The sequence below is a fragment of the Hyla sarda genome, chromosome 1 (assembly GCF_029499605.1).
Source record: "Hyla sarda isolate aHylSar1 chromosome 1, aHylSar1.hap1, whole genome shotgun sequence".
Lineage (NCBI taxonomy): Eukaryota > Metazoa > Chordata > Amphibia > Anura > Hylidae > Hyla > Hyla sarda.
The window spans coordinates 85373011-85388294 of record NC_079189.1 but is presented as its reverse complement, the minus strand read 5'-3'; the positions used below and the strand labels follow the sequence as shown (position 1 = coordinate 85388294).

Sequence of the window (15284 nt, the reverse complement as noted above, 5' to 3'; positions counted from 1 at the left end):
TAGTATTGAAACAGCTGGAGGCACCCTGTGTAGATAAACTATTAGTTACATGCAGCGCTAGCCCGTCCCCTCCGTCTCCCCCCCCCCCCCCCGCATACCCCGTTCCCTCATTACACTTACTGCAGAGTCCGGCAGCGGGCGTGCAGGGACAGCGGTGGTGACAGGGATAGTGGCCGGGGAGCCAATGCGCTCGCTCCCTGCCTGTCTGATTGACAGGCAGGGAGCGAGCGCAGGCTGAATGAAAAAGGACCGATGCCCGGCCGGATCAGTCCTTTTTCAGGCGTGACGTCATGCCAGGCTGCAGCCGGCCACTAGGAGGGAGACCCCTACTGGCCGGTTTTCAAATGTAAATTAAACCATTTTAATTAAAAAAAATAAAATAAAAGTATATTAGAGATATGTTGTAGTACATAAGTACTACAACATATCAAAAAAAAAAGTTGGTGACAGTGTCCATTTAAATATTTAGTGCTTAATTTTGTAATGTGTGATACTTGTCTTTATTTGTACCCAAAATGTGGAAAGTGCTACAGAATCTGTTGGCACACTATATAAATAAATATTATTACTAAATTACTATCTTACTACATGCTTGCAGAGAGGTCAGACAATATCAGCAGACTGTTTACCCGGCTGCAAGAAAGGGTCACCTGATGGCGAGGCTACAATGGAACGATGGCACCATGCACCACTAACTTTCTGTACGTCATAAATGTCTTCTCTGAAACTTCCAATCAAATAGGTACAATCCCCAAGAAGAGAATACAGACTTCCTTCTCCAGCACTGCAAACTATAAATGAGTTTTACTTCTAGGAAATCAATAACTGTGATTTATGGCTTCATTATTTTACAATATCTCAGGTCATTACCCTAAACTTCTATTACAAAAGAAATAGCGATACATTAGACATTTCATTTGTGGCTCTAATAGCCTACATTACCAGTGATACCCACTCGGCAGCTGATACACAGGTTAACAGCAGGTTAATGCTGGTACCCAAAGAGTAGAGAGGATACAGACACAGATGGAGAGCTTCTCCCCCACAATGGGAATAACTAACATACAATCGTTGATAGCACAAGCTGAAGTTTTGCAACATCTGGAGGGCCACAGTTTGAGACCACTGCTTTAAAGGTATCCACAGATACCGATATCCACAGATTGGTGGGGGATCTGATGTCTGGGACCCTCACTTATCATAAGAAAAGAGGTCAACTGTCTCCTACATAAATGGATCCACAGCAAACATGCCTGGTTCCCAATCTATGGCACTACTGGATAGAGTAGAGCTCAGCAATGTTTGGATATCACATAAAGAGTTAATGGAGTGGTGGGCGAGTAGGGCTGTAGTGATCAATCAATATTATACCGTATATACTCGAGTATAAGCAGAGTTTTTCAGCACGATTTTTCGTGCTGAAAACACCCCCCCTCGGCTTATACTCGAGTGAACTCCCCCACCCGCAGTGGTCTTCAACCTGCGGACCTCCAGAGGTTTCAAAACTACAACTCCCAGCAAGCCCGGGCAGCCATCGGCTGTCCGGGCTTGCTGGGAGTTGTAGTTTTGAAACCTCCGGAGGTCCGCAGGTTGAAGACCACCGCGGCCTTCGACATCATCCAGCCCCCTCTCACCCCCCTTTAGTTCTGTACAGTACTCACCTCCGCTCGGCGCTGGTCCGGTCCTGCAGGACTGTCCGGAGAGGAGGTGGTCCGGTGGGATAGTGGTTCCGGGCTGCTATCTTCACCGGGGAGGCCTCTTCTAAGCGCTTCGGGCCCGGCCCCAGAATAGTCACGTTGCCTTGACAACGACGCAGAGGTACGTTCATTGCCAACGTACTTCTGCGTCATTGTCAAGGCAACGCCTCTATTCCGGGCCGGAAGCGCGGAGAAGAGGCGCCCCGGTGAAGATAGCAGCCCGGAACCACTATCCCACCGGACCACCTCCTCACCGGACAGTCCTGCAGGACCGGACCAGCGCTGAGCGGAGGTGAGTACTGTACAGAACTAAAGGGGGGTGAGAGGGGGCTGGTTGATGTTGAAGGCCGCAGTGGTCTTCAACCTGCGGACCTCCGGAGGTTTCAAAACTACAACTCCCAGCAAGCCCGGACAGCCGATGGCTGCCCGGGCTTGCTGGGAGTTGTAGTTTTGAAACCTCTGGAGGTCCGCAGGTTGAAGACCACTGAGGGCGGATGATGAGAAGAGGATGATGAAGGGGGGGGGGGTGTGGGATGATGACAAGAGGATGATGAAGGGGGGGGGGGATGATGAAGGGGGGTGGGGATGATGACAAGGGGATGATGAAGGGGGTGTGTGGGATGATTACAAGGGGATGATGAAGGGGGGTGGGGATGATGAAGGGGGGTGGGGATGATGACAAGGGGATGATGAAGGGGGGGATGTGTGGGATGATGACAAGGGGATGATGACAGGTGATGATGATGAGGGTCTGGATGATGACAGGTGGTGATGATGATGAGGATGTTAATGACTGGTCTGGATGATGACAGGGGGGGGGGGATGATTTATTTCCCACCCTAGGCTTATACTCGAGTCAATAACTTTTCCTGGGATTTTGGGTTGAAATTAGGGGGTCTCGGCTTATACTCGGGTCGGCTTATACTCGAGTATATACGGTAGATAAAAATCGATAATAAAAATCGTTTGTCGATGATTCCCATTATCAATTAATCAGTTGTATTGGGGCGTGGCCTAGCAACATAGTATACCTACTATTGTTACTACTTTCGCTGCCTTTTAGCCCCTCAGCCAGCCCCTAAATGTCCCCCCTCAGTCTCCCTTACCCTCTGGGTGCCTTTTTGAAGATGCTGCTGGCCTGCAACATCTGCCACCTAGCTCCAGCACAGAGTTCGAAAGCTAGTGCCGCCTCCTTGTCCTCGGCGCCTCCAGTCCTGTACATCATGGGAGCCCCCCTGTCTGGCCATGGTGTTGGGAGGATGACCATTACTTATGTCCTTGAACTAGTCCTTCTCCCCTGCAGCAAGGCTCATAGGTTAATCCTTTAGGTGCTGACTCGTATCTTTTCTCCCCTATTAACCCTTTAGTTGCCGAACCTTCGCTTTTACCCTCTGTTAACCCTTCAGATGCTGTCCATTTGCTCCTACGCTCTGTTAACCCTTCAGGTGTTGTCTCCTCTCTTTTCACCCTGTTAATTCTTCACAATGCGGTCCCCACTTCCTCCCGTTAACCCTTTTCTGGTCCCCTAATACAGTTTTTTTTTTAAACTGATTAATCATACCAATTATTGGCTAACTAATTGATTTTACAAATAATTTCAGCCCTATTGCCGAGTATGTGTGTTGCTGTTCCAATCACTCAGGGGACAATTGACCTGCTTTACAGTTGATTGGGCTGTGGTGGATATGGGATAACCCCTTTTATGTTGTAGCATGTTTTCTGGTGCTATACAATGAATGTCAGCATCATAGATGGTCAATCTAAAACAGCATTTCCCAACCAGGGGGGCCTCCAAAAATACAACTCCCATCATGCCCTGACAGCCAAAGGCTGTTCAGGCATGCTGGGAGTTGTAGTTTTACAACAGCTGGAGGCACCCTGGTTGGGAAACAGTGAGCTAAGATGATAAAAGCTCTATAGAGCACTCGGACTGCTGTGATTCAGAGATATCAGTTATCAGTGTTTTCCAATGACACATAAGAAGACCATTTTGGCTGATGTGATTTCCCCTTTATATATTATATCCACAATAGGAGGAATTGTAGTTTGAGTAGCCAATGGGAAATGCTCTATCCATAGCCTATAAGAGTCCTATAAATTGAAAGGAGTCTCTTTATTAGAGAACCCTTTAATTTTTGGTAAAAAAAAAAAAAAAAATTAAGGCTTAGAAACAAAAAATAATCTACCCAGTCCATATTTATACATAGCGTAGAGTAAGTAATAGTATGAGAGTAGTAAAACTAGAACAACTACTTACAGAAATCTTCCTCACTTCATGGAAAAGTTAAGAAACTTGGAGAGTGGGCAACATTTGTATTCCATCGTATATAAAGCGGCTTTGAAATCTGTATGTGTTAATTAATGTGTTCACAAATAAAATAAAAATTTAGAAAATACTCATACCTTAGTATTTCCTAGGAATTCCTTGTATTCTTTTAATAATTTCTGATTTCTAAATAAATCTAAAACCAAGAAGAAACATCAATTTAGTAAAACACATCATAGAGACGTTTACAAGAACAAAAAAAACAAAGAAGAAATTATAGAAGGGAATCAGGAAAAAAGCAAATATATTAAACAAATTCTTCTCCACTGTATTCATAGAAGAAATTAAATGCCAGGTGAAATACAGCGAGATAAGGTAAACTCCCCAGTACGGGTCACCTGTCTAACACAGGAAGAAGTACAGTGCCGCCTACAAAAAATCTAAATAGACAAATCACCAGGTCCAGATGGCATTCATCCCTGTGTTCTAAAATAATTTAAAAAAGTAATAGACAGACCCCTATTTTGAATATTCAGGGGCTGTTCCCCAGGACTAAGGCATGGCAAATGTGGTGCCAATATTTAAAAAGGGGTCAAAAGGTGACCCCGGGAATTATAGACCTGTTAGTTTAACCTCCGTTGTATGTAAATTGTTTGAGGGTTTTCTAAGAGATGCTATTTTGGAGTATCTTGATAAAAATAAATGTATGACTCCATATCAGCATGGCTTTATGAGGGATCGGTGCTGTCAAACTAACCTGATCAGCTGATTGCTGGATGTCGTATATCTGGAATTTTCCAAAGCATTTTATACGGTGCCACATAAAAGATTGGTTCATAAAATGAGAGGGATTGGGCTGGGGGAGAATGTGTGCAAGTGGGTAAGTAACTGGCTCAGTGATAGGAAACAGAGGGTGGTTATTAATTGTACTTATTCTGATTGGGTGACTTACTAGTGGGGTACCACAGGGGTCAGTCTTAGGTCCTGTTCTATTTAATATATTCATTAATGGCCTTGTAGAGGGGTTGAATAGTAAAGTAGCAATCTTTGCAGATGATACTAAACTCTGTAAAGTTTAAAACACTATAGAGGACAGTGCACTGTTACAAATGGACCTGGATAAGTTGGAGGTTTGGGCTAAAAAGTGGCAGATGAGGGTCAACACTGATGATGTAAGGTGATGCACATGGGGAGGAATAAAATGGGCTGGGATTATGTATTAAATGGGAGAACACTTGGGACAACTGACGTGAAAAAGGACTTAGGGGTCTTAGTTAAGAGTAAATTTAGCTGTAGTGACCAGTGTCGGCAGCTGCTACCAAGGCAAATAAAATCATTGGGTGCATCGTGGATCAATAGGGGCATAGACCTCCATGACAAGGAAATAGTTCTACCACTGTAAAAATCACTAGTCAGACCACCCAGAATACTGTGCACAGTACTTTCTATAAGTCGCTTTCTATAACTATCAATAAGCTTCTTACACCTCTCAGACGGAATGTTGGACCACTTCCTTTGCAAACTGCTCCAGGTCTCTCTTATTGGAAGGCACCTTTTCTCCACAGGTGTTCAATGGGATTTAGATCTGGACTCATTGCTGACCACTTCAGAACTCTCTCCAGTGCTTTGTTGCCATCCATTTCCGGGTGCTTTTTAATGTATGTTTGGGGTCATTGTCCTGCTGGAAGACCCAAGATCTCAGACGCATACCCAGCTTTCTGACACTGGGCTGTACGTTGGTAATCCTCAGATTTCATGATGCCTTGCACACATTCAAGGCACCCAGTGCCAGAGGCAGCAAAACAGCCCCAAAACATCATTGAACCTCCACCATATTTCACTGTAGGTATTGTGTTCTTTTCTTTGTAGGCTTATTCCATTTTTAGTAAACAGTAGAATGATGTTCTTTACCAAAAAGCTCTATATTTTTCTCATCTGTCCAAAAGACGTTTTCCCAGAAGGATTTTGGCTTACTCAAGTTCATTTTGGCAAAATGTAGTTTTGCCTTTTTATGTCTCTGTGTAAGCAGTGGGGTTCTCCTGGGTCTCCAGCCATAGCGTTTCATTTCATTTAAATGTCGATGGACAGTTCGCGCTGACACTGATGCTCCCTGAGCCAGCAGGACAGCTTGAATATTTTTGGAACTTGTGCCAACATTTACGGCCATCACTTTATATTAGGGGACCTTACAGAGATCTCTGCTATGATCTATTTATACCCAGGACTGTATCTATAACAAGGGGGCATCCTCTACGTTTAGAGGAAAGAAGGTTCCTACACCAGAACAGATGGGGGTTCTTTACTGTAAGAGCAGTGAGACTGTAGAATTCTCTGCCTGAGGAGGTTGTCATGGTTAACTCGGTAAAATAATTTAAAAGGGGTCTGGATGCATTTTTGAAGAACAACAACATTACAGGTTATGGATACTAGATTTATAGGGACAGAACGTTGATCCAGGGATTTATTCTGATGCCATATTTGGAGTCGGGAAGGAATTTTTACCTCTAGTATGAGGGTTTTTTGCCTTCCTCTGGATCAACTCAGTAGGGACTCATTAGGGTTATAGGTTGAACTTGATGGACTCTGGTCTTTTTCAACCTTATGAACTATGTTACTATGTTAATTTAAAATAACCCTAGGCTCAATTCTCATTATCTTTGTAAGGTGTCGCCCCGATTCTTTCAGACTGACACACCACATCAATGTCAATGTAAGAGACAACTGGCCTTACCGACATAGGCGTCATAGCTATGTTATAAACAGAAGTCATGACACTAAAGCGAAAAGAGCCTAAAACAAAACAGATTTCACAGCCTTATTAACCAAGTAGATCTTAAAAAGATCAAATCAGCAGTGTATCTCTCACTCTCAGCTAAATTAATGACGGAATTGAACATTTTAGAAAGTATCAATGCCAAAAACACATTAAATAAGTTGGCATTCACTTAAAACGCAACAGATGGGAAACTAAAATCTTATTTTATTTTTTGGTGGAAATGCTATAAATTTAAAGGGTAGTTCTATAAACTGTACCTTTTGTTAAGCCTGCGTGGCTTAGTTAGACTAACCCTTAAGAGGTGTGACAAGGTGATTTTTGGGACCCTGAGATGGTGCACAGCTATTGCTCATTCTGTCAATTTCAGGGTGCAGGACTAGAGCTAGGTTGCTTGTCAGGAGTAAACATACAAGAATTCCTTTACTTCTTTGGCCACTTACAGGACAGTGATGAAAGAGAAGCCTTGATTTACCTTTCCAGAACATTGCAGTTCATTTCAGCTTAATAGCCTGGCTCAGCTTGCAGGTACACAGTCTAGTGTTTTATGTTATTTGTCTCTATTTAGCTGTTACTAGAGACATATATATTTTTCCTGACAACAGGCAGTGGACACTAGATTGCAGAGAAGTGAGACAACTGGTGACCGAGAGTTTAGAACGTTTTTTCTGAGGAAAGGAATCATTATAGGTAATTGAAATATTTACAAATATGCTACAGATTACAAAGGCCATCACTTTGAGGGAAAAGGTTTGGAACAACATTTAACATTACATACCTTAAATGTATACAAAATGTTTATTAACTTATCATTATTATTTTAAAACTCACTTTCTTTGTAAGCTATTTCCTCTTCTTTTCTTAACTTCCTTTCCCTGAAAATGGCTTCAGGGCTGCCCCAAACTTCCATAGCTCTGTGTAAAGAAATACCCACTGTTATCTATACAACACCAGTGATGCCTGGGGTGCCATGGGTGGAATGTGTATTCCCAGAAACCCCCTTTAAAACTGACCTGTCAGCAGCTAAAAAGTTTAAAATAAGCCCATGGCATACCTTACTATTTATGAGATACAGTCATGGCCGTAAATGTTGGCACCCCTGAAGTTTTTCAAGAAAATGAAGTATTTCTCGCAGAAAAGGATTGCAGCAACACATGTTTTGCTATACACATGCTTTGTGTGTATTGGAACTAAACAAAAAAAAAAGGGAGTAAAAAAAGCAAATTAGACATAATGTCACACCAAACTCCAAAAATGGTCTGGCCAAAATTATTTGCACCCTTTCAAAATTGTGGATAAATAAGATTGTTTCAAGCATGTGATGCTCCTTTAAACTCACCTGGGGCAAATAACAGGTGTGGGCAATATAAAAATCACACCTGAAAGCAGATAAAAAGGAGAGAGGTTCACTTAGTCTTTGCATTGTGTGTCTGTGTGTGCCACACTAAGCATGGAGAACAGAAAGAGGAGAAGAGAACTGTCCGAAGACTGCAGAACCAAAATTGTGGAAAAATATCAACAATCTCAAGGTTACAAGTTCATCTCCAGAGATCTAGATTTGCCTTTGTCCACAGTGCGCAACAATATCAAGAAGTTTGCAACCCATGGCACTGGAGCTCATCTCCCTGGGCGTGGACGGAAGAGAAAAATTGATGCTAGGTGTTAACGCAGGATAATCCGGATGGTGGATAAGCAGCTCCAAACAAGTTCCAAAGATATTCAAGCTGTCCTGCAGGCTCAGGGAGCATCAGTGTCAGCGCGAACTATCCGTCGACATTTAAATTAAATGAAACGCTATGGCAGGAGACCCAGGAGGACCCCACTACTGACACAGAGACATTAAAAAGCAAGTCTACATTTTGCCAAAATGAACTTGAGTGAGCCAAAATCCTTCTGGGAAAACGTCTTTTGAACAGATGAGACCCAGATAGAGCTTTTTGGTAAAGCACATCATTCTACTGTTTATCGAAAATGGAATCAGGCCTACAAAGAAAAGAACACAGTACCTACAGTGAAATATGGTGGAGGTTCAATGATGTTTTGGGGTTGTTTTGTTGCCTCAGGCACTGGGTGCCTTGAATGTGTGTAAGGCATCATGAAATCTGAGGATTACCAATGGATTTTGGGTCGCACTGTACAGCTCAGTATCAGAAAGCTGGGTTTGCATCTGAGATCTTGGGTCTTCCAGCAGGACAATGACCCCAAACATACATCAAAAAGCACCCAGAAATGGATGGCAACAAAGCGCTGGAGAGTTCTGAAGTGGCCAGTAGTGAGTCCAGATCTAAATCCCATTGAACACCTGTGGAGAGATCTTAAAATTGCTGTTGGGAAAAGGCGCCCTTCCAATAAGAGAGACCTGGAGCAGTTTACAAAGGAAGAGTGGTCCAACATTCCAGTTGAAAGGTGTAAGAAGCTGATTGATGGTTATAGGAATCGACTGATTTCAGTTATTTTTTCCTAAGGGTGTGCAACCAAATATTAAGTTGAGGGTGCCAATAATTTTGTCCAGCCCATTTTTGGAGTTTGGTTTGACATTATGTCCAATTTGCTTTTTTCCTCCCTTTTTTGGCTTAGTTCCAATTCACACAAAGGTAATAAACATGTGTATAGCAAAACATGTGTTACTGCAATCCTTTTCTGTGAGAAATACTTCATTTTCTTAAAAAATGTCACGGGTGCCAACATTTACGGCCATTACTGTATAAGCCTTTTTGTTAACAGGTAAATGAGGCTCAGGTTTCCCTTGGGGGGGGGGGGGTTTCCCCAGCACAGCAAGAGCCCAGGGTTATCTGGCCCATCTCCTCTTATTTACCACTTCCGTACCCTCCTTTGATTGACAGTGGACACAACGACAGTAAACTTGAGGGCTTGGGCTGGACTTAAATGGGCTCTTGTTTTCCTGGAGAATGGGCACTTGAGACCTTGTACATTACCTGCCTTATAAAAGTTCAGTCTCTAAAGAATCCCATAGATCAGTCTTATGCTAATCACAGGTACACAAGAATCTGGCTTGCACCTGCACATATATGGTTTTCTAAGCTAGCCAGCAGAGATAAAATTAGCAAAGACCAGACTGAAAAAAATCACTAATTGGCCCCGATTTACTATTGTAAACCCAAAATGTTTTGTCGGGTTGTGTGCCAGATTCTGGCACATTGCGCCAGAAATGTTGTCTGTGCCATAATGTATCATTTTGACAAACTTCTGACATGTCTGCAAGGTTTTTATTGCTAAAGTTTGGGTACTGAGACCCACACTGATTGGTAAAATAAAGGGACAGAAGTGCTCGGCTGCATGTGCTGTGCACATTCATTTCTGTGTGTGGGATAAGAGATTTCATGTATGGAAACTTTCAATAAACCCTTTTGCAGGTACAGTGTAAATAAGCCGGCTCAGTGATCCTGTCCCTTTGTTCTAGCAACTAAATATTAGTCAGACCCCACTGACCAATATTTCTGACGTGTCATTACAACCTGCTAGAAGTTGTCAAAATGTAAATAACGAAGGATTAAGGAGCAGTCATTTGTCAAATGTTAATTTTTACTTTAGTAAAGGGTGACTAAGCATATAATGTGGGGCTCAGAAACGCTCCCTTTCGCTGTAGAGTAGTGCTTATCCACTGTAGATGGAAACCCCAGAATATCTTCATTTACTACAGTTTTTCATAAAAATTTACGAGAAGCGCAGCTTCAGCACTAATTTAGCACTGCTGTCACTATTTTCTCAAGACCAGTAGGGGTCAGCCATCCACAGATCATAAAGTACTGGGATATCCTAGCTATATGCCATCAATTTATAAGATGGGAACATCCCTTTAAAGACCACTTGCATTATAGAAACAGAAGGCTTTGTTAGACTCTTCCTGGTACTGCTTGGGTGTTCTTTGGGACATGCTGGGGGCTTTAAGGCTTCCAACGCACATATACTCTCCTATGCTCTATCATGTATCCTATCCATTGTATGATATTATTTCTTTGTGTGATCCGGCCGCATTCTTTTAGTCCGAGACTTGGCGCGACATGAGGGGATTACGAGTCAAAATGCCTGAAGTGCCATGCAAAGTCTATTGGACTTCCGGAATTTTGGCACGTGATCCCATCATATCAAGTCTTGTTTTGATTGTGGGCTTTTTTAGGACTATGGGCTTTGTAAAATGTTGTACTCTTTCTACTTATACCTTTGTTTTTGTTGTATTTTTCTATGAAGGAAATTCAATAAAGTATGTTACAAAAAAAAAAAAATAATCCACGTGCAGTACAGAGGTGGCTACTCATACACACTTTAAGGTACGTATGTCCTTATGTGTGCAAAACTCACTTTGCAGTACACAGATCAAAGAAGCTAAATACATTTCACTTCCCCAGTCATGTGAAAATGAATATTAAACCTCTTGTTTATGGGATATGTGATGAAAGGGCTGACATGCTATTACCTTCTGCAATGTCAGTCTATTAGGTAGGGGTTGCTTGGTTGTCCCACCTATCCAACCAGTTTGTTCAGTCCCTTTTATTGGGAGTTACATTTGGCAGACACAGAGAGAATATGTAATAACACACACTTAGATGTTAAATCTGTGTTGCTTTAGAAGACTATGGGGGAGATTTATCAAAACCTGTCCAGAGGAAAATTTGCTGAGTTGACCATAGCAACCAATCAGATCGCTTCTTTCATTTTTAACTAGGCCTCTGCAAAATGAAAGAAGCGATCTGATTGGTTGCTATGGGCAACTGGGCAACTTTTCCTTTGCACAGGTTTTGATAAATCTCCCCCTATGTACTTACTTTGTTTCTACATCTGATCTCAGGAACACAGTAAATGATTCAGAATCATCATGTGGACTTCTCCGTCTAATCTTCCGTAGTGTCTCCAGGTCACTGATGTAACAAAGAGAAATAATGGGGTTAATGCGGTTGAACTGGATTTCTCTTGGACAAAACATCATAAAAATAGAAGCCAATCTGCTCTTTAGTTTTGATGTATTAACACAGACTTTTCTTTCTGTACAGTCCTAGCACCAGCACATTTAAAATATCACTTTTTCATTTTTGCTGAAACTGAGAGTGAACAGATGTTTATTATTATAAATTTCCTTCTGCCTATATAGCACCAACATATTTTGCATTGTTGTACAGACCCTTTCCCTTAACTTCCTTAGGAAATAAACCAGTCAGTATGTTTACGGAGTAGGGAGGTAACCTGCGTAAACACGGGGAGAACATACAACCTCCATGTGGTGCCACAGTGTTACCCAAGACACCATGCCTTAAAAGAGTTGTCTAGTCTTACGTAAATAATCTCAGTACCACTAATAGAGCTCTTTCTGTTTATTCCTTTTGACAGAGGTAAGTTGGGAGTATACCTCAAAGTATACATGTGATGCATGCTACAATAAAGTGGTCCCTCTACATACAAGATTAATTTATTCCAGGACAACCATTGTATGTTAAAACAATTGTATAGTGCAGATAACTTGTCCTGTTCTGCTTAAAACAGCTGCAAGGAGAACTACAAATCCCAGCAGGTCTTTAGGGTCTGCAGCATTCATGGCATACTGGGACTTGTAGTTATCCAATACGTTCGGGGTCAAGACATTAAACAGTACGGGGTGTACTGTGTGTAATGTGGTGTGTGACTTTCCATAACTCCAAATGATCTGATCCTTTAGTGATGACACTGTGGTGTACTGCAAAAAATAACAGACATACAGTGGGGCAAAAAAGTATTTAGTCAGCCACCAATTGTGCAAGTTATTCCACTTAAAAAAATGAGAGAGGCCTGTAATTTACATCATAGGTATACCTCAACTATGAGAGATAGAATGAGAAAAAAAATCCATAAAATCACATTGTCTGATTTTTAAAGAATGTATTTGCAAATTATGGTGTAAAAGAAGTATTTGGTAAATAACAAAAGTTCATCTCAACATTTTCTGTAAGTCTTCACAAGGTTTTCACACACTGCTGCTGGTATTTTGGCCCATTCCTCCATGCAGATCTCCTCTAGAGCAGTGATGTTTTGGGGCTGTCACTGGGCAACACAGAATTTCAACTCCCTCTAAAGGTTTTCTATAGGGTTGAGATCTGGAGACAGGCTAGGCCACTCCAGGACCTTGAAATGCTTCTTACATAGCCACTCCTTAATTGACTGTACGGTGCGTTTGGGATCATTATCATGCTAAAAGACCCAGCCATGTTTCATCTTCAATGCCCTTGCTGATGGAAGGACGCTTTTTTACTCAAAATCTCACAATACATGGCCCCATTCACTCTTTCCTTTACATGGATCAGTTGTCCTGATCCCTTTGCTGAAAAACAGCCCCAAAGCATGAGGTTTCTACCCCCATGCTTCACAGTAGGTATGTTCTTTGGATGCAACTCAGCATTCTTTCTCCTCCAAATAAGACAAGTTTAATTTTTACCAAAAAGTTCTACTTTGGTTTCATCTGACCATATGACATTCTTCCAATACTCTTCTGGATCATCCAAATGCTCTCTAGCAAACTTCAGATGGGCCCGGACACGTACTGGCTTAAGAAGGGGACACGTCTGGCACTGCATGATTTGAGTCCCTGGCGGCATAGCGTGTTACTGTTTGTAGCCTTTGTTACTCTGGTCCCAGCTCTCTGCAGGTCATTCACTAGGTCCCACCATGTGGTTCTGGAATTTTAGCTCATCGTTCTTGTGATCACTTTGACACCATGGGGTGAGATGGAGAGTGCATGGAGCCCCAGATCGAGGGAGATTATCAGTGGTTTTGTATGTCTTCCATTTTCTAATAATTGCTCCCACAGTTGATTTCTTCACACCCAGCTGCTTGCCTATTACAGATTCAGTCTTCCCAGCCTGGTGCAGGTCTACAATCTTGTTTCTGGTGTCCTTCAACAGCTCTTTGGTATTGGCCATAGTGGTGTTTGGAGTTTGAGGTTGTGGACAGGTGTCTTTTATACTGATAAGTTCAAACAGGTGCCATTAATACAGGTAACAAGTGGAGGACAGAGGAGATTCTTAAAAAGAAGTTGTTACAGGTCTGTGAGAGCCAGAAATCTTGCTTGTTCTTAGGTAACCAAATACTTATTTTCTACCATAATTTGCAAATAAATTCTTTAAAAATCAGACAATGTGATTTTATGGATTTCTTTTATCATTGTCTCTCTCATAGTTGAGGTATACCTATGATAAAAATGACAGGCCTCTCATCTTTTTAAGTGGGAGAACTTGCACAATTAGTGGCTGACTAAATACTTTTTTTTTGCCCCACTGTACATTTCTGATGATCCATCAAACAAGGTCTCTTTATGAAACATAGATGAATACCTGGGTTTAAGGCAGAACTCATTCATTGCTCGTATTCCGGTGATAAAGTTATTCTTCATGTATTTGCTTCCATAGTCACGCTTTTTTAGCACTGCTTTAACTTAAGTAAAGGTAAAAAATAAACAACATTAAGTTGGGTTCAATTACTGAAACAGTACAACATACAGTAGGAAAAGAAAATGATGTCAAGTTATATAGTAGTGAGTACAACAAAACTTTTCAAAATCTTTTTCCAAATCTGTTTTTCTGGAGCTGCACATTGATGGCTCATCCCTGGGCCCTCCACAGATCATAATAAGAAAGATGTCCCACTTGTTGTAGTGCCAGTAACCCTTTAATGAAGACATAGTGAAGCATCATTGTATGTGGATATGCCATGAGTAAATGATTTGGCTAATAAGGGAGTCCAAATTGTCCGATCAAAGTGTATTCCCATAAAAACCCTTTAAAATGCAATGGTCACATGAAAAATAAATTAAGAACCGCCAACGGTGTTAAGCAGTATGCAATAAAATAATACAGTGGATATCTTTGTATAGTGCATCAGTGTCTTTATTTCTCAAAAAAATACTTTTATGAAATGGTTGTCAAAAAGTCATGGCCTAGGATCCGATGTGCCTCGGCCACTTTGTGCTGTGCTTTCCCACTTGGTCGCTTGTTGACAGACAAGCAGGACTTGTCTGGGACCTCTTCAAAGCCTGCGCACTTTGATTCCTGAATGATTCCAGTTGCAGCACGGGCATGCTGTTCCCATTTAGGCATCGGCCTTATGCTCAATGTGCCTGCCCTGAATGTGAATCTGATGTGTCCTTTGTTTAGACTACAGCTCTGCCTCTTCTGACTGGCTATTATGTTATAAACCCAAGCCTACTACAGGCTCACCATGAAGTCAGTGCTTGGAGAGATAATGTCTATTACAGGAGAACACCACTCCTGGATAAAGTCCCTCCTGACAAAAGGCATCAGATTTGGTGTGAAGATGGGGAGAGTCTCAAGTTTACATGGAACCAAAGAAAAACTGCAAAAGGGAATAGGAGATATGCCAATAATCACCGTAGACCAATATCAGACTTTTGGACTACGGATTCAGAGTCAAGTCAATCTAATGATACAGGCCCTAGGACATCTTCTGCCACAATTCTACAATCAACGGAATACTCGACCCCTTTAGAAGAACCAGGAGAGGGAGACACAAGAAGAAGAGAACCACGGAGGGGTCCCTACAAAAAAAA

General features: G+C 41.9%; 1 protein-coding gene across 1 annotated transcript in view; it reads right to left on the bottom strand.

The window, feature by feature from the left end:
* SLC30A9 (solute carrier family 30 member 9) overlaps positions 1-15284 on the bottom strand; it is a 100834-nt gene that overhangs the window by 43858 nt on the left and 41692 nt on the right. The window contains exons 4-7 of the mRNA XM_056557158.1: positions 14053-14152; positions 11521-11613; positions 7568-7650; positions 4101-4159 (exon numbers count right to left, since the gene is read on the bottom strand). Of these exons, the coding sequence (XP_056413133.1) occupies positions 4101-4159; positions 7568-7650; positions 11521-11613; positions 14053-14152 (335 nt within the window). The remainder of the gene's footprint in view (positions 1-4100; positions 4160-7567; positions 7651-11520; positions 11614-14052; positions 14153-15284) is intronic.